Source organism: Argopecten irradians, chromosome 14 (genome assembly GCF_041381155.1).
Source record: "Argopecten irradians isolate NY chromosome 14, Ai_NY, whole genome shotgun sequence".
In the NCBI taxonomy this organism is placed as follows: Eukaryota; Metazoa; Mollusca; class Bivalvia; order Pectinida; family Pectinidae; genus Argopecten; species Argopecten irradians.
This window is the reverse complement of record NC_091147.1, coordinates 33,931,659-33,952,443: the sequence shown is the minus strand read 5'-3', so window position 1 is coordinate 33,952,443 and position 20,785 is coordinate 33,931,659. Positions and strand designations below refer to the sequence as shown.

General features: G+C 38.5%; 1 protein-coding gene across 1 annotated transcript in view; it reads left to right on the top strand.

The window, feature by feature from the left end:
* Positions 1-20,785, top strand: part of LOC138307426 (inositol 1,4,5-trisphosphate-gated calcium channel ITPR3-like) — a 200,257-nt gene that overhangs the window by 126,387 nt on the left and 53,085 nt on the right. The window contains 9 exon segments of the mRNA XM_069248167.1: positions 1,563-1,750; positions 2,378-2,491; positions 7,174-7,252; positions 7,595-7,681; positions 8,211-8,315; positions 8,464-8,532; positions 9,304-9,436; positions 9,979-10,117; positions 10,550-10,702. Of these exon segments, the coding sequence (XP_069104268.1) occupies positions 1,563-1,750; positions 2,378-2,491; positions 7,174-7,252; positions 7,595-7,681; positions 8,211-8,315; positions 8,464-8,532; positions 9,304-9,436; positions 9,979-10,117; positions 10,550-10,702 (1,067 nt within the window).

Below are 20,785 nucleotides of genomic sequence, written 5' to 3'. Positions count from 1 at the left end.
TTATTTTTCCATCATCCGAGTCACTTAGTCCTTTACTGGCGCTTGGAGACGCTTGAAATACATTGCGGAAAGGGAGACAGTGAAGCTTTTGTCTCGCATTGATGAATTAACTACAAAAAATGGCGGGTAAGGAGAAAAGCGCTGAGGGAAAATTCGTATTTACCAGCATGCTTTTGAACTTTTAACATTTAATTTTTGGACGATGAGTGATGAATCATGAACGTCCGGAGTGACCCAGCATCCTTGCTGCTATTTTAATGCGATCGCGGCCGAAAATGAAACGTTTGTGGACCTTTTCGTATTGTTGACATTCATTTATTCACTCTCGTAATCTTCACTTTCAGCACTTTGTTTTCGATTATGGGTGTCTTGATTGTTACCGTTCGGCGAGGCCCAACATGTTTGATGTCAAACACGGCTATCGAGTCTGAAAATGATGAAACATTTGTTGATCTTTTTAATCGTCTTGTTGACATTAATTTGAGTAAAATCTATATAATGCTGCATCGGACATGAGATTAGATGACATTCGAGCGATCATGACATGACTTGATTGAAATTTCACAAAATACCAGGTAGTATGAATTTCTGTAACAAATGAGCTGCAGTGTTATTTCTTTTGAACATTGTTTTTAATACAGAATCATGAATCGGTATTTCTTTTCATTTCATCCATACCTTTGCTTAAGCAAGTCGATAGTGAAGCTATAGTCAAAACCTGACAATTGTTCACAATCAGTCAATCTTTCTATCATTTGTTTCTCATGAAACATAATTTGTACGTGTTGCGCAAAAATAAATGATTTTCTTGGTAAATTGTATTAATAAGCCTTTAATTGAAAGTTTGTGTTCATTCTGATATTTTTGTTAATAATACATACGTGTACATTGACGCTATGTCTTTGATATCCATGGATGAGTGCATGCATCAAATTACTGGATTGTTTTGAAAATCATTGGTATTTTTTTCCTGATGTAGAAAAACGCCTTTATATAGTTATGTTATACTTTGAAAAATTATGGTAGGTCATGTTACGTGTATCTGATGGAAAAGAAATTTATAAAATCTAGTTAACTTTGGTGTACCTTTAATGTACATGTGTGATTGTTCTTATGATACTTTTAACAAGATATGCATTTTTGTTTTTAACTGATCAGATAGATAATTGTTGTTTTGTTTTCGTTTTTTTTTTTTTATCAAAAATTTACATTGTTGTTTAAATTACAGTTTTGTTTTTGTTTATGCATGATAACATATATATACAGAAGTATCCAGGATGATTGAAAATCGCAGTAAACAGGTTTATCAGTGTTTTCTTTATTGATATTTACTTCCATGATTTGAAAAAAAATCGCTCGCTTGACTTTGAAACCCTTCGCTCTTAAAAATCCTTGATTCTAAATTTATTCAAAAGCAAACAAAATTCGCTCGCTCCATTTTTTATCTTTCAATTTCCCGACGAACTACAAATTAATTTGGTGTGGCCTTATACACTCAATATTTTTGCATCATTACTTTGTCATATATATATAGGTAATGATCTTGTTTTTGTTGTTGACAGGGTGAAAACCGTTTCATTGAATCCATTTGTCAGACAATATTCAAAATACCAGAACTTCTGCGTATTCTGAACAACAAGAAGATTACAGATAACTTGAAGCGACCGTTCTTACGATTCTTTATCTGGGTGTACCTGAACACTGCCGGTGGGATGATAGAGAGTGGAGCTGGTGATCTTCCTCACGATACGTAAGTCTGAGATTGATGAAGGTTCAAAGTTCATGTATGAAGATAAAAGTTTAAGGTTCGTGATGGCTCTGGCAGAAATTTAAGGTCAAAGGTTGATGCCCAAGGTCAGAGGTTGATGCCCAAGGTCAGAGGTTGATGATAAAGGTCAGAGGTTGATGATAAAGATCAAAGTGTGATTTTCAAGGGCAAAGGTTGATTTTCAAGGTCAAAGGTTGATGCCCAAGGTCATAGGTTCATGTTCAAGGTCAGAGGTTGATGTAGATGAAAGAATTAGTCTAAAAAATTTATGAAATGCTTAAATTTTATGAATAATTTATAGATGTGTAACAGGGTGCAGGATTTATTGAGACATTCAATCACTGCCTTTGTCAGGGAGCGAACTTGAGACCTCCGGATTATTAGTCTTACTAGTCTTGACACTCAGTTGGTAGAGCTAAGGAAAAGATCTGTCTAACCTAAAAGTGTATTGCCTCCATAGCATTGACAAGGGCTACACATGTTCATGTTAAAAGAGGAACCTCTAAAAAAACTTTTTACAAACAAATATTCAAATTCAAGGCCACATGACAATACTTTTGTATAAAATGTTTTAGGCAAAGTGTAACGTAACTTGTAATTATGTTTCAGAGCAATGTGGGAGTACCTAAATGGTTTGAATGAAACACTGCGATCAGTCTCAGAATACATCAAATCTGACCCTAACCAGGTCAAACTTCTCCTGAAACGCCCTCCAGCCAAGGGGTAAGTAGAACATCACCTGAGAAACACTGAATGATTTTGTTTTTAATGTTGCTGTAGTAATTTGGTAGAATTCATTGTTAGTTTATTTTTTTACTACAGTCTATTTTCTATTTTTGTTGTGAGTTTATATGTCACTATATTATTTGTTACCCTAATAACTGTGAATGATAAAAATTTATCTCATTATCTAACTCCCATCATTCTAAATCATTTTTATAGTCTACATGATGTAATGCACAGCTGTATTATCTTGCACATTGCACAAGGAATATTTGAAATGTCGAGGTCTAATTTAAATTTAAGCAATGCTAGATGTTGAAATTAAATATCAGACCTCTCTATCGTATAACTACCCTGTGTTAACCTCCTACTAAGATTTTGATTATAGTTTTAACTGTATCAGTTATTGCATCAAAACGATTTTTGACTGACCTGACCCAAAGGGCCCCCTAGGTCTATTTATTAGCACATCAAGACAAATCCCTCTTATGTTTTTAACGTTCACATTTTTGTTTGTAACACTATTTTCTGTTGCATATTTTCCTCACATTTTAGTTTGTTGTTGTGATTTCTCTTTCAGTGAAGGTGGAAGGTTTGTGAAGTAGAATATTCTGTTTTGTTTTTTTCTGTGCTTTCCTCTTTTTTTCCAATGATTCTTAAATGGTTGATTTACAAGACAGATAACAAATAATATAAAATTGCCTTATGGTTTTTTTTTTTATGGTTTTTTTTTTTATAAATTTTGATTTATTAAAGTCCCATTATGTTTTTGAAAGCATTAATAAATGTTCTACAAACTAAATATCATTATTTAGAAACAAAACGTGTGTATCAGCTTTGCAATGAAGTATACATTGTATAATCTTTTTAAAAGATGTTTGTTTGCTAAATACAAAGACATATTCGAGTAATTGACTTTTCACACATAACTTGCTTACCGTACTCTTTTCTCTTCAAAAAAGCGATTCATTTCAAGTAATATTTATAGGCTCGATCTCTTCAAGATCCTGATAAAAATAATATGACCATGCATTTGCATTGCATATCAACATATACTTTTGCAGAGGTCAAGGTTATTATTCTCTATTTTCACATTACAGAGTTATCTGCCCTTGTGGGTATACATGTAGGTATTGATTGTGCTTCCAAGCATAACGTCATACTTTATTGATTAAACAATATGAATTGCACTCACAAAACAATGACGTCAATGGAAACCTACTCGCAAGGGAGCTAACTCTGTATGATGTAAAGACAGAATACAAAGCATGCAAAAATATTACAAAAACATAATGGCGCTTTAAACAAAATCAGAAGGCTTATTTTTCTTATCTTTAATGTCTGTTATCTGAGGTATCTGAAAAAATTAGTTTACATACAATATTCTGTGATTAATACTTCTAACAGTTTGTGCATCATTTTAGATTAATGCTGTTTTGTTGTGCTAACAAAATGTTTGTGATGTTTTGAAGTTCAAAAATGTCTTTTTATTTGTTTGTCTGTGTAATAATGAAACCATGATAAAAAATCTATATGATATTTCATGAAGATACAAAAACATGTGAATTATAAGTAGCACCTTTACAGTTGAAGAGAGTTTCTGATTATACTTACATGATAGCTCATGATTAAACCTTTCCATTTGGTCCTACCAAGCTGAAAATGATACTGCTAATATGTTATTATCTTGTGGTGTTTTGCTAGTTTAGATGTTGTACTAATATGCTCATAACAACTATTTCTATCCTAGAAACATAAAAAGACAGCCACATAGAGTGTAAAAGACTCAGTTATTTGAAAAACTGGAGGGAACTATAGTGTCTGTCTGTCTGTCTGTCTGTCTTTCACAAATTTCAGTTTCCGGACGATAACTTGAGAACAAATTTCAGTTTCCGGACGATAACTTGAGAACACATCAACAGAATTTGTTCAAACTTCATACAATGATAATACAATAAAGCAATGATAACAACTTGCATTTGACATGTGTTACTTGCAACACTTACTGTAAGTTTGTTTGAATTCTGTACTGGTTTTCAATAGCATTGTTTTATCCACCTTCATAAGGAATATAAATGAAACCTGTTGGTCCTTCTGAAGGCTACTACAGTATTGTTGTTCTATTTACACATGACTGGTCAGGGTTCCGCTACACGTCCGTCTGCAGAGGTAACCTTAACTCATTCACCCCTGAAATTCTAAAATGAAATAGTCCAACCTTTGAACTAGAAGGGTCTAATTGTGTCTTCAGGGGTGATTGGGTTAGATAGCATGATACCAGTTGAGTGGATTGTTTGTGATGGAATGGTTTTGCTTCCTAAATTATAGCTGATCTACTATAAAAAATATTTCGAAGGAAGTTAAATAAGTTGTTGACTTCCGCTATCAATGAGCAAAGGGATATGTTGTAATTGATCAAAATGTGTGTAACAGGTCCATGCTTACCCTAGTAGTTTTAAAGTTGTTTTGTATCCTCTGTATAAAATATCCTTGCATGTTCAAATTTAAATACAAAAGTAATTATCCAAATGCTTCAGTGACCTGGGTATAAAAAACAAAAGTACAAAATCACGTTTTTGTCACTTATATGTTTGGTTGTTAAAGCAGCTTTGTGGTAAAGCAGATTTGATTGGCTGACAGTCTGTAATGGCCTGTAGATTTGATTGGCTGACAGACTGAATGCCCTTTACATTTGATTGGTTGACAGACTAGATGTCCTATACAATTGATTTGCTGACAAACTAAATATCCTTTACTTTTGATTGGCCAACAGACTGAATGTCCTATACATTTGGTTGGCTGACAGACTGGAAGTCCTTTACATTTGATTGGCAGACAGACTGAATGTACTATACATTTGAATGGCTGACAAACTAGTCGTCCTGTACATTTGATTGGCTGACAGACTGAAATGTCCTCTACATTTGATCAGCTGACAGACTGGATGTACATGTAATATACATTTTATTGGCTGAAAGACTGAATGTCCTATATACATTTGATTGCCTGACAGACTTGATGTTCTATAGATTTGATTGGCTGACAGACTGAATGTCTTTCATTTGATTGGCTAGCTGACAGACTGAATGTGGCTGATAGAATGGATGTCCTATATATTTAATACACTGACAGATTGGAATGGCCTGTGGATTGTATTGGCTGTCAAACTTTGAATGGCCTAGCTAATTACAATAGTTTTGATTGGCTGGCAAAACTTTGAATGGCCTAATTATAACAGTTTTGATTGGCTGGCAAAACTTTGAATGGCCTGATTACAATAATTTTGATTGGCTGGCAAAACTTTGAATGGCATCAGTGTAAAGTAGTTAGACTTGCTATCCTTTTTGTTGCTTTGTCATAAACCTGGGCTGCAGTCCTGCTTTTGGTGTTGGATATGATATTTTCTATGTACAACATGTTGGTCAGTTTCAGTGGTAAGTGAAAAATAGGTCTGTTGTTGTATTCAGGTTTCCAGTGAAGTTCTATCACTATAACCACAGATACGTATATAAACAACAATTGAACCTTAAAATTCCACAGTCACATGACTCCCATGCCCTTTCATAATTATCAAATAATCTGTATTTTTTTATATGGATTGCATACATACACACCTGAATTTGTCACCTGCATGTGTATGAAAGTTTTACGCTGTATGGCTTCTTAGTGAAAGAATCTCAACATTTAATACCGTATTCGACCCAATAAGCGTCCATGTCCCTATAAGCGCTCCTCCCCCTTTTTGAGGCCTCAATTTCAATTGCTCAGGCACAAATAAGGACCAAAACTACATAAAACGGTATAAATTTGCAATAATTTTGACTTATTAGCACCTTTTCATTTTTATCAATTTTTTAAGCGCCCGGGGCCCTTATTGGGTCGAATACGGTAGTTAGTATGCAAGAAAGCAATTTTTCCAACAATTGAATCTTACTCAATGTTAGATGTTGATGTCATTATCATTACATGTAGCAGTCTTAACTATAAATTTAGAATATCCTATAATAATTGTATGTACGTGTTCTATCTAACGCTAGAAATTCGAGGCATCAGTAAATCACATCTATTGTATAATAATTAGTACAACTAATAAAGTATGATGCTACCATTAAAACAAAGATGCACCACCGCTGATGAATGACAGAGCAGACAAATTATTGTTCTTCAGTTACAAAAGTTATCACCATTGAAAAGTTTGAGCTTCTTCCATCTTCTTTCATCCATGTCACTAGGCCCTATATGGAATGAAGAACCTATTGCTGGCGTAAAAAAAGCAAATGAAATTATTTTATGTAGATCTATTTTTATGTTAATTAGACACATATATACACATTTTTTGTTCAAATAATGGGTATTGTTTATGCTCTGTTGGCTGTGGAGCATCTTTAATGTAGAAATGAAATGTTGCATAAGTCTAAATAGTCAGTTTAATGTTAATTTCTGGTTGATTAACTCCGTCTTTGTATACTACAGAGTTACCTCCCTTAGTGTTTCTTTCTTTCGGGTAGGAATCGATTGTGATGTCATTACTTTGTGACTGAAATTCACGTCGTTTTCTCTGAACAGAATGATGTTCTACTCGCAAACACATGACGTCAAAATCAATACCTATCAGCAAGGGCAGATAACTCTCATATGCAAATACAAATAAAATGACATTGACATAATGATTTATTTCACAGTGACAAGGGGATGAACAAACAGGAAGTGGTGAGAGGGACCCTTCATTATTTATTTGATGGTGTGATGCCATTCCTTCAGGTAACTATGGAAACTGATTTTATGAAAAAAATTGTTTCGACAATCATGAAAATAAAATTATTAGAAATAAGATAATGGTATTTTCATATAACTGAAACATTTTATTATTTGATAGACAGTCTTATGATGTCTATCAGAAATTGATGTGGACATTTTTTAATATTAAAAACATTTTAATTAGGGGATGGACACTGAGAATTTAAATATCAATTTATCAAGAACAGGCTTGGTTTTGAAATCATAATAGGAACTTCGTCTAAATTGAAAAAAGCTATCTTACAGGAAAAACAGCCTATGATTATGATGTTATTGTTTTGTGAGTTATTTCGCATTCTTTTTCAGATTTTCTGCCGTAGCTATTATCAGCCTGATCCCAGTATGTTTCCTAGTGAACCGCAACAACTGGATGACCTTGCTAGGAACTTCAAGGTAACGTATATGAACAAGTTAGGAGACTTTTGAGAGCGGTTTCCTATCAACAGCCATGGTCATATAAGGATACATCCTTTTTTTGGGCCGCGGTAGCCGAGTAGTTAAGATGTCCCAATATTACCACAAGCCTCCACCTTTATATATATATAGTGACCTAACTAAAAAGCAGAGTACGAGATACAAGCTTTTTGTCACCACCTACACATTTTCAGCAGACCATCGTAAAGACAATCAATAATTAGTCATATAACAAACTTAATATAGGTTAGAGAATTAATATTGGCTAGTTTGAAAGTTTCACCTCTGTTCTGGACTTTACATGTTACAACAACAGATCCCCGAGAGATCTTGGCAATAATTATGGCGAATTATGTACTCTTTAAGCAATAACTGTAACTTCAGTTATCAAAATCCAAGATGCATGGCTGTCCTGGACAGACCAAAGCTAGACAAAAGGCGATTTGATAATTAGCCCACGTACGTCTGAAGATCTAAATTGTTTTAAATTCTGTCTATTTGTTTACAGGACTTTATGACAGTGGTAGCCCCATTGATCAGTTTGGAGAAACAGATGAAGAACATCGTGTCCTGTATGACAACAGTGATGTCCGCCTCAACACTTCCTGTCAGTGTGAGTATAGTTACCATGGGAACGTTGATGTAAGAAAATTGTATCATGACAGAGAAGCAATTGTTAATGATTTTAAGGAAACTTGTACGTAAACACTCATCGATAACTATGAAATATGGTTATTATTTCTTGGATCTGTTATTTCCAGGACATGGAGGAATTCCAGGAACAATATGGAGGAAAGATTCAGCAAGATGTTCGGAGTGATGCTCGGAAGGTGAGGTTTAAATCTGCATCATACTAATAAGGACCTTAACGACAAGTACCCATTAATAATGTATCGGTTTTGGAAAATGAATTAAAGAAAATGAGTGTCAGTACTTCTGAGATTAAATAAGATGAAGGAGAATAATTACAATTTAGATGAAACAAATTATATAAAGTTACATCCTGTTTTTGGTGTGTATTTCATTTGGCATGTCAAAAACTGAAACACTTTCAGATAAAATAAGTCAATATGATGGTTTGAGATTCCAAAACAACGTGGATAAAGTACAATTTGCAGGACAATTAGTCCCATCTTTTGGTGATTGTGACATCTTTTGAAGTGATTTTTGTGGCGTTTTAATCATCGAAAGGTGGGGCTAATCCACAGTAAATTATACTTTACCCACATCATTTGGGATCTTGAAATCCCCATATTCACCAAGGCACACGATTCACGGGGGTCAATTTCTGTGTCAAATATTTGGTCAAATTCATAAGGAGAAATGTCTTGTATCAATGAAAATTCATGAGAAGAAATGTCTTTTTTCAGTGAAAATTCATGAGAAGAAATGTCTTTTTTCAGTGAAAATTCATGAGAAGAAATGTCTTTTTTCAGTGAAAATTCATGACAAGAAATGTCTTGTTTCAGTGAAAATTCATGACAAGAAATGTCTTGTTTCAGTGAAAATTCATGACAAGAAATGTCTTGTTTCAGTGAAAATTCATGACAAGAAATGTCTTGTTTCAGTGAAAATTCATGAGAAGAAATGTCTTGTTTCAGATGTACGAGGATTTCTATGAAACAGAGGAAGAGATTAACCTACAGCTGAATGTATTTGCCGTCAATATGAAGGTGGCCTATGGAGGTATCAACACGGTAGATGTTCAGCTTGGACACGGCTCCCCAGATGCAGGTAAGGACGATAAGGCCAAAAAAATAATATGTCTGTTTAGGGTTACATTGGCAAAAAAATATGGTCGGTCGGTCAGGAGGATTTAAAAAAACATTTTTTTAGTGTCTTTCACTCTAAAATGATGGCCAGATTTGGAGTCTGAGATCGAAATCCTGACTTTAAAAAAAAAAAATCAATTTAGGGTTGGTCGGGTAACCATTTTGACCTAATACTCTTTTGAGATTCAGGTTCTGCTATACTTTGTAACCCTCAGGTAGAATATCCCTATTTTTTCTATACACATATGAAAAAGAATTTTTTAGCTCACATGCCTAAACTCTGATGAAGGTATGTATTAATAAGCCAAAGCCTAACTGACAATGGTTAATATTAGAAATTAGAATACATGAGGTTTCAAAGCAACTGTCGCATATATAGGTACTGTGCAGTGGCAATATAAATATTATTTACTTAATTTACTATGATATCATTGATATATTATATATTATTATTTAAACTGCAATGATGTAATTTACAATTAAGGTGTATAATTATTTCTCTAGAATACTCAGAACTTGGTGGGGATGAAGAGTTGCCGTTAGGCGCAGAATTCCAGGAACATCTGGCCTGTCTGATAGATAAACGCAAGAAAAATACAGTGGAGAAGTATGCCATGGCAGAAAAACTGGTCAAACAATTAGAGTAAGTAAACATTGAATTGTGATTATGATACTTCTATAAATTACATGATTTTGATTGACCTAGATTTGGAATAGAAATGTCAGGCCAAGGTCACTGAACAAAAGATGCAGACAATTCATAGGTATCTGCATGATGTGCGAATGGTGTCTGTACGATGTGCGAATGATATCTGCACAAATACAATGTACAAGTTGAATGGTTGTCTGCACAAAGTGCAATGTGGGCTCTATGGATTGTGCATTCAGGATGTGCTATAGAGATTGTGGTTGATGTATGATAAGAAATCCAAGCATTACTGACATATTTGAGTGATTTTGATATGTTTTCAAAGATTGCTTACAATATTTATATGATGATCACATTTTTGTATCTGTATGACACATTGTACACTAGAGTGCACAATGTCTGAAAACATATGATTTATAACTTCAGAATATCGTCAAGTCTGACGCACCTTAACGAGAAGGAGAAACTAGAACAGGTAGATCTAGATGTGAAGTGTCTTCAGCTACTGAGAGGCCTGATACACAACGAAATGATCCGTCTACCAGAGGACTGGGAGGGCCACTCACAGAGCCACAGAAGGTAAACTATAGTTATATAGGGAGGGCCACTCACAGAGCCACAGAAGGTAAACTATAGTTATATAGGGAGGGCCACTCACAGAGCCACAGAAGGTAAACTATAGTTATATAGGGAGGGCCACTCACAGAGCCATAGAAGGTAAACTATATATAGGGAGGGCACTCACAGAGCCATAGAGGTAAACTAGTTATATAGGGAGGGCCACTCACAGAGCCATAGAAGGTAAACTATAGTTATATAGGGAGGGCCACTCACAGAGCCACAGAAGGTAAACTATAGTTATATAGGGAGGGTCACTCACAGAGCCACAGAAGGTAAACTATAGTTATATAGGGAGGGCCACTCACAGAGCCATAGAAGGTAAACTATAGTTATATAGGGAGGGTCACTCACAGAGCCATAGAAGGTAAACTATAGTTATATAGGGAGGGCCACTCACAGAGCCACAGAAGGTAAACTATAGTTATATAGGGAGGGTCACTCACAGAGCCACAGAAGGTAAACTATATAGTTATATAGGGAGGGCCACTCACAGAGCCATAGAAGGTAAACTATAGTTATATAGGGAGGGTCACTCACAGAGCCACAGAAGGTAAACTATAGTTATATAGGGAGGGCCACTCACAGAGCCATAGAAGGTAAACTATAGTTATATAGGGAGGGCCACTCACAGAGCCATAGAAGGTAAACTATAGTTATATAGGGAGGGTCACTCACAGAGCCACAGAAGGTAAACTATAGTTATATAGGGAGGGTCACTCACAGAGCCACAGAAGGTAAACTATAGTTATATAGGGAGGGCCACTCACAGAGCCATAGAAGGTAAACTATAGTTATATAGGGAGGGTCACTCACAGAGCCACAGAAGGTAAACTATAGTTATATAGGGAGGGCCACTCACAGAGCCACAGAAGGTATAAACTATAGTTATATAGGGAGGGCCACTCACAGAGCCACAGAAGGTAAACTATAGTTATATAGGGAGGGCCACTCACAGAGCCATAGAAGGTAAACTATAGTTATATAGGGAGGGCCACTAACAGAGCCACAGAAGGTAAACTATAGTTATATAGGGAGGGTCACTCACAGAGCCATAGAAGGTAAACTATAGTTATATAGGGAGGGTCACTCACAGAGCCACAGAAGGTAAACTATAGTTATATAGGGAGGGCCACTCACAGAGCCACAGAAGGTAAACTATAGTTATATAGGGAGGGCCACTCACAGAGCCATAGAAGGTAAACTATAGTTATATAGGGAGGGTCACTCACAGAGCCATAGAAGGTAAACTATAGTTATATAGGGAGGGCCACTCACAGAGCCATAGAAGGTAAACTATAGTTATATAGGGAGGGCCACTCACAGAGCCATAGAAGGTAAACTATAGTTATATAGGGAGGGTCACTCACAGAGCCATAGAAGGTAAACTATAGTTATATAGGGAGGGTCACTCACAGAGCCACAGAAGGTAAACTATAGTTATATAGGGAGGGTCACTCACAGAGCCATAGAAGGTAAACTATAGTTATATAGGGAGGGTCACTCACAGAGCCATAGAAGGTAAACTATAGTTATATAGGGAGGGTCACTCACAGAGCCACAGAAGGTAAACTATAGTTATATAGGGAGGGTCACTCACAGAGCCACAGAAGGTAAACTATAGTTATATAGGGAGGGTCACTCACAGAGCCATAGAAGGTAAACTATAGTTATATAGGGAGGGCCACTCACAGAGCCATAGAAGGTAAACTATAGTTATATAGGGAGGGTCACTCACAGAGCCATAGAAGGTAAACTATAGTTATATAGGGAGGGTCACTCACAGAGCCATAGAAGGTAAACTATAGTTATATAGGGAGGGCCACTCACAGAGCCACAGAAGGTAAACTATAGTTATATAGGGAGGGTCACTCACAGAGCCACAGAAGGTAAACTATAGTTATATAGGGAGGGCCACTCACAGAGCCATAGAAGGTAAACTATAGTTATATAGGGAGGGCACTCACAGAGCCACAGAAGGTAAACTATAGTTATATAGGGAGGGCCACTCACAGAGCCATAGAAGGTAAACTATAGTTATATAGGGAGGGCACTCACAGAGCCATAGAAGGTAAACTATAGTTATATAGGGAGGGCCACTCACAGAGCCATAGAAGGTAAACTATAGTTATATAGGGAGGGCCACTCACAGAGCCATAGAAGGTAAACTATAGTTATATAGGGAGGGCCACTCACAGAGCCACAGAAGGTAAACTATAGTTATATAGGGAGGGCCACTCACAGAGCCATAGAAGGTAAACTATAGTTATATAGGGAGGGCCACTCACAGAGCCACAGAAGGTAAACTATAGTTATATAGGGAGGGTCACTCACAGAGCCATAGAAGGTAAACTATAGTTATATAGGGAGGGTCACTCACAGAGCCACAGAAGGTAAACTATAGTTATATAGGGAGGGTCACTCACAGAGCCATAGAAGGTAAACTATAGTTATATAGGGAGGGCCACTCACAGAGCCACAGAAGGTAAACTATAGTTATATAGGGAGGGCCACTCACAGAGCCACAGAAGGTAAAACTATAGTTATATAGGGAGGGCCACTCACAGAGCCATAGAAGGTAAACTATAGTTATATAGGGAGGGTCACTCACAGAGCCACAGAAGGTAAACTATAGTTATATAGGGAGGGCCACTCACAGAGCCACAGAAGGTAAACTATAGTTATATAGGGAGGGCCACTCACAGAGCCATAGAAGGTAAACTATAGTTATATAGGGAGGGTCACTCACAGAGCCATAGAAGGTAAACTATAGTTATATAGGGAGGGCCACTCACAGAGCCACAGAAGGTAAACTATAGTTATATAGGGAGGGCCACTCACAGAGCCATAGAAGGTAAACTATAGTTATATAGGGAGGGCCACTCACAGAGCCATAGAAGGTAAACTATAGTTATATAGGGAGGGTCACTCACAGAGCCATAGAAGGTAAACTATAGTTATATAGGGAGGGTCACTCACAGAGCCATAGAAGGTAAACTATAGTTATATAGGGAGGGTCACTCACAGAGCCACAGAAGGTAAACTATAGTTATATAGGGAGGGCCACTCACAGAGCCATAGAAGGTAAACTATAGTTATATAGGGAGGGTCACTCACAGAGCCACAGAAGGTAAACTATAGTTATATAGGGAGGGTCACTCACAGAGCCATAGAAGGTAAACTATAGTTATATAGGGAGGGTCACTCACAGAGCCATAGAAGGTAAACTATAGTTATATAGGGAGGGTCACTCACAGAGCCATAGAAGGTAAACTATAGTTATATAGGGAGGGCCACTCACAGAGCCATAGAAGGTAAACTATAGTTATATAGGGAGGGTCCACTCACAGAGCCATAGAAGGTAAACTATAGTTATATAGGGAGGGCCACTCACAGAGCCATAGAAGGTAAACTATAGTTATATAGGGAGGGTCACTCACAGAGCCATAGAAGGTAAACTATAGTTATATAGGGAGGGCCACTCACAGAGCCATAGAAGGTAAACTATAGTTATATAGGGAGGGTCACTCACAGAGCCATAGAAGGTAAACTATAGTTATATAGGGAGGGTCACTCACAGAGCCACAGAAGGTAAACTATAGTTATATAGGGAGGGTCACTCACAGAGCCACAGAAGGTAAACTATAGTTATATAGGGAGGGCCACTCACAGAGCCACAGAAGGTAAACTATAGTTATATAGGGAGGGTCACTCACAGAGCCACAGAAGGTAAACTATAGTTATATAGGGAGGGCCACTCACACAGAGCCACAGAAGGTAAACTATAGTTATATAGGGAGGGTCACTCACAGAGCCACAGAAGGTAAACTATAGTTATATAGGGAGGGCCACTCACAAGCCATAGAAGGTAAACACAGTTATATAGGGAGGGCCACTCACAGAAGGTAAACTATAGTTATATAGGGAGGGCCACTCACAGAGCCACAGAAGGTAAACTATAGTTATATAGGGAGGGCCACTCACAGAGCCATAGAAGGTAAACTATAGTTATATAGGGAGGGCACTCACAGAGCCACAGAAGGTAAACTATAGTTATATAGGGAGGGCCACTCACAGAGCCATAGAAGGTAAACTATAGTTATATAGGGAGGGTCACTCACAGAGCCACAGAAGGTAAACTATAGTTATATAGGGAGGGCCACTCACAGAGCCACAGAAGGTAAACTATAGTTATATAGGGAGGGTCACTCACAGAGCCACAGAAGGTAAACTATAGTTATATAGGGAGGGCCACTCACAGAGCCATAGAAGGTAAACTATAGTTATATAGGGAGGGCCACTCACAGAGCCATAGAAGGTAAACTATAGTTATATAGGGAGGGCCACTCACAGAGCCATAGAAGGTAAACTATATATATAGGGAGGGCCACTCACAGAGCCATAGAGGTAAACTATTTATATAGGGAGGGCACTCAGGTAGAAGGTAAACTATAGTTATATAGGGAGGGTCACTCACAGAGCCACAGAAGGTAAACTATAGTTATATAGGGAGGGTCACTCACAGAGCCACATAAGGTAAACAGATAGTTATATTATAGGGAGGGTCCACTCACAGAGCCACAGAAGGTAAACTATAGTTATATAGGGAGGGTCACTCACAGAGCCACAGAAGGTAAACTATAGTTATATAGGGAGGGTCACTCACAGAGCCACAGAAGGTAAACTATAGTTATATAGGGAGGGCCACTCACAGAGCCATAGAAGGTAAAACTATAGTTATATAGGGAGGGTCACTCACAGAGCCACAGAAGGTAAACTATAGTTATATAGGGAGGGCCACTCACAGAGCCATAGAAGGTAAAACTATAGTTATATAGGGAGGGTCACTCACAGAGCCATAGAAGGTAAACTATAGTTATATAGGGAGGGTCACTCACAGAGCCATAGAAGGTAAACTATAGTTATATAGGGAGGGTCACTCACAGAGCCATAGAAGGTAAACTATAGTTATATAGGGAGGGTCACTCACAGAGCCATAGAAGGTAAACTATAGTTATATAGGGGAGGGTCACTCACAGAGCCATAGAAGGTAAACTATAGTTATATAGGGAGGGCCACTCACAGAGCCACAGAAGGTAAACTATAGTTATATAGGGAGGGTCACTCACAGAGCCATAGAAGGTAAACTATAGTTATATAGGGAGGGTCACTCACAGAGCCATAGAAGGTAAACTATAGTTATATAGGGAGGGCCACTCACAGAGCCATAGAAGGTAAACTATAGTTATATAGGGAGGGTCACTCACAGAGCCATAGAAGGTAAACTATAGTTATATAGGGAGGGCCACTCACAGAGCCATAGAAGGTAAACTATAGTTATATAGGAGGGTCACTCACAGAGCCATAGAAGGTAAACTATAGTTATATAGGGAGGGCCACTCACAGAGCCATAGAAGGTAAACTATAGTTATATAGGGAGGGTCACTCACAGAGCCATAGAAGGTAAACTATAGTTATATAGGGAGGGTCACTCACAGAGCCACAGAAGGTAAACTATAGTTATATAGGGAGGGGTCACTCACAGAGCCATAGAAGGTAAACTATAGTTATATAGGGAGGGTCACTCACAGAGCCATAGAAGGTAAACTATAGTTATATAGGGAGGGCCACTCACAGAGCCATAGAAGGTAAACTATAGTTATATAGGGAGGGCACACTCACAGAGCCATAGAAGGTAAACTATAGTTATATAGGGAGGGCCACTCACAGAGCCATAGAAGGTAAAACTATAGTTATATAGGGAGGGCCACTCACAGAGCCATAGAAGGTAAACTATAGTTATATAGGGAGGGTCACTCACAGAGCCATAGAAGGTAAACTATAGTTATATAGGGAGGGTCACTCACAGAGCCATAGAAGGTAAACTATAGTTATATAGGGAGGGCCACTCACAGAGCCATAGAAGGTAAACTATAGTTATATAGGGAGGGTCACTCACAGAGCCATAGAAGGTAAACTATAGTTATATAGGGAGGGTCACTCACAGAGCCATAGAAGGTAAACTATAGTTATATAGGGAGGGTCACTCACAGAGCCACAGAAGGTAAACTATAGTTATATAGGGAGGGTCACTCACAGAGCCACAGAAGGTAAACTATAGTTATATAGGGAGGGTCACTCACAGAGCCACAGAAGGTAAAACTATAGTTATATAGGGAGGGTCACTCACAGAGCCACAGAAGGTAAACTATAGTTATATAGGGAGGGTCACTCACAGAGCCACAGAAGGTAAACTATAGTTATATAGGGAGGGCCACTCACAGAGCCACAGAAGGTAAACTATAGTTATATAGGGAGGGTCACTCACAGAGCCACAGAAGTAAACTATAGTTATATAGGGAGGGTCACTCACAGAGAGCCATAGAAGGTAAACTATAGTTATATAGGGAGGGTCACTCACAGAGCCATAGAAGGTAAACTATAGTTATATAGGGAGGGTCACTCACAGAGCCATAGAAGGTAAACTATAGTTATATAGGGAGGGCCACTCACAGAGCCATAGAAGGTAAACTATAGTTATATAGGGAGGGTCCACTCACAGAGCCATAGAAGGTAAACTATAGTTATATAGGGAGGGTCCACTCACAGAGCCATAGAAGGTAAACTATAGTTATATAGGGAGGGCCACTCACAGAGCCACAGAAGGTAAACTATAGTTATATAGGGAGGGTCACTCACAGAGCTACGAAGGTAAACTATATTATATAGGGAGGGTCACTCACAGAGCCATAGAAGGTAAACTATAGTTATATAGGGAGGGCCACTCACAGAGCCACAGAAGGTAAACTATAGTTATATAGGGAGGGCCACTCACAGAGCCATAGAAGGTAAACTATAGTTATATAGGGAGGGTCACTCACAGAGCCACAGAAGGTAAACTATAGTTATATAGGGAGGGTCACTCACAGAGCCACAGAAGGTAAACTATAGTTATATAGGGAGGGTCACTCACAGAGCCACAGAAGGTAAACTATAGTTATATAGGGAGGGCCACTCACAGAGCCACAGAAGGTAAACTATAGTTATATAGGGAGGGTCACTCACAGAGCCACAGAAGGTAAACTATAGTTATATAGGGAGGGTCACTCACAGAGCCACAGAAGGTAAACTATAGTTATATAGGGAGGGTCACTCACAGAGCCACAGAAGGTAAACTATAGTTATATAGGGAGGGTCACTCACAGAGCCACAGAAGGTAAACTATAGTTATATAGGGAGGGTCACTCACAGAGCCATAGAAGGTAAACTATAGTTATATAGGGAGGGTCACTCACAGAGCCATAGAAGGTAAACTATAGTTATATAGGGAGGGTCACTCACAGAGCCATAGAAGGTAAACTATAGTTATATAGGGAGGGTCACTCACAGAGCCATAGAAGGTAAACTATAGTTATATAGGGAGGGTCACTCACAGAGCCATAGAAGGTAAACTATAGTTATATAGGGAGGGTCACTCACAGAGCCATAGAAGGTAAACTATAGTTATATAGGGAGGGTCACTCACAGAGCCACAGAAGGTAAACTATAGTTATATAGGGAGGGTCACTCACAGAGCCATAGAAGGTAAACTATAGTTATATAGGGAGGGCCACTCACAGAGCCACAGAAGGTAAACTATAGTTATATAGGGAGGGCCACTCACAGAGCCATAGAAGGTAAACTATAGTTATATAGGGAGGGCCACTCACAGAGCCATAGAAGGTAAACTATAGTTATATAGGGAGGGTCACTCACAGAGCCATAGAAGGTAAACTATAGTTATATAGGGAGGGCCACTCACAGAGCCACAGAAGGTAAACTATAGTTATATAGGGAGGGTCACTCACAGAGCCATAGAAGGTAAACTATAGTTATATAGGGAGGGCCACTCACAGAGCCACAGAAGGTAAACTATAGTTATATAGGGAGGGCCACTCACAGAGCCACAGAAGGTAAACTATAGTTATATAGGGAGGGCCACTCACAGAGCCACAGAAGGTAAACTATAGTTATATAGGGAGGGTCACTCACAGAGCCATAGAAGGTAAACTATAGTTATATAGGGAGGGCCACTCACAGAGCCACAGAAGGTAAACTATAGTTATATAGGGAGGGTCACTCACAGAGCCACAGAAGGTAAACTATAGTTATATAGGGAGGGCCACTCACAGAGCCATAGAAGGTAAACTATAGTTATATAGGGAGGGTCACTCACAGAGCCACAGAAGGTAAACTATAGTTATATAGGGAGGGCACTCACAGAGCCACAGAAGGTAAACTATAGTTATATAGGGAGGGCCACTCACAGAGCCATAGAAGGTAAACTATAGTTATATAGGGAGGGTCACTCACAGAGCCATAGAAGGTAAACTATAGTTATATAGGGAGGGCCACTCACAGAGCCATAGAAGGTAAACTATAGTTATATAGGGAGGGTCACTCACAGAGCCATAGAAGGTATAACTATAGTTATATAGGGAGGGCCACTCACAGAGCCATAGAAGGTAAACTATAGTTATATAGGGAGGGCCACTCACAGAGCCACAGAAGGTAAACTATAGTTATATAGGGAGGGCCACTCACAGAGCCATAGAAGGTAAACTATAGTTATATAGGGAGGGCCACTCACAGAGCCATAGAAGGTAAACTATAGTTATATAGGGAGGGCCACTCACAGAGCCACAGAAGGTAAACTATAGTTATATAGGGAGGGCCACTCACAGAGCCACAGAAGGTAAACTATAGTTATATATAGGGAGGGCCACTCACAAGAGCCATAGAAGGTAAACTATAGTTATATAGGGAGGGTCACTCACAGAGCCATAGAAGGTAAACTATAGTTATATAGGGAGGGTCCACTCACAGAGCCACAGAAGGTAAACTATAGTTATATAGGGAGGGTCACTCACAGAGCCATAGAAGGTAAACTATAGTTATATAGGGAGGGCCACTCACAGAGCCATAGAAGGTAAACTATAGTTATATAGGGAGGGCCACTCACAGAGCCATAGAAGGTAAACTATAGTTATATAGGGAGGGTCACTCACAGAGCCACAGAAGGTAAACTATAGTTATATAGGGAGGGCCACTCACAGAGCCATAGAAGGTAAACTATAGTTATATAGGGAGGGCCACTCACAGAGCCACAGAAGGTAAACTATAGTTATATAGGGAGGGCCACTCACAGAGCCATAGAAGGTAAACTATAGTTATATAGGGAGGGCCACTCACAGAGCCATAGAAGGTAAACTATAGTTATATAGGGAGGGTCACTCACAGAGCCACAGAAGGTAAACTATAGTTATATAGGGAGGGCCACTCACAGAGCCATAGAAGGTAAACTATAGTTATATAGGGAGGGTCACTCACAGAGCCATAGAAGGTAAACTATAGTTATATAGGGAGGGTCACTCACAGAGCCACAGAAGGTAAACTATAGTTATATAGGGAGGGTCACTCACAGAGCCATAGAAGGTAAACTATATAGTTATATAGGGAGGGCCACTCACAGAGCCACAGAAGGTAAACTATAGTTATATAGGGAGGGTCACTCACAGAGCCACAGAAGGTAAACTATAGTTATATAGGGAGGGTCACTCACAGAGCCACAGAAGGTAAACTATAGTTATATAGGGAGGGTCACTCACAGAGCCACAGAAGGTAAACTATAGTTATATAGGGAGGGTCACTCACAGAGCCATAGAAGGTAAACTATAGTTATATAGGGAGGGTCACTCACAGAGCCACAGAAGGTAAACTATAGTTATATAGGGAGGGCCACTCACAGAGCCATAGAAGGTAAACTATAGTTATATAGGGAGGGCCACTCACAGAGCCACAGAAGGTAAACTATAGTTATATAGGGAGGGCCACTCACAGAGCCATAGAAGGTAAACTATAGTTATATAGGGAGGGCCACTCACAGAGCCATAGAAGGTAAACTATAGTTATATAGGGAGGGTCACTCACAGAGCCACAGAAGGTAAACTATATAGTTATATAGGGAGGGCCACTCACAGAGCCATAGAAGGTAAACTATAGTTA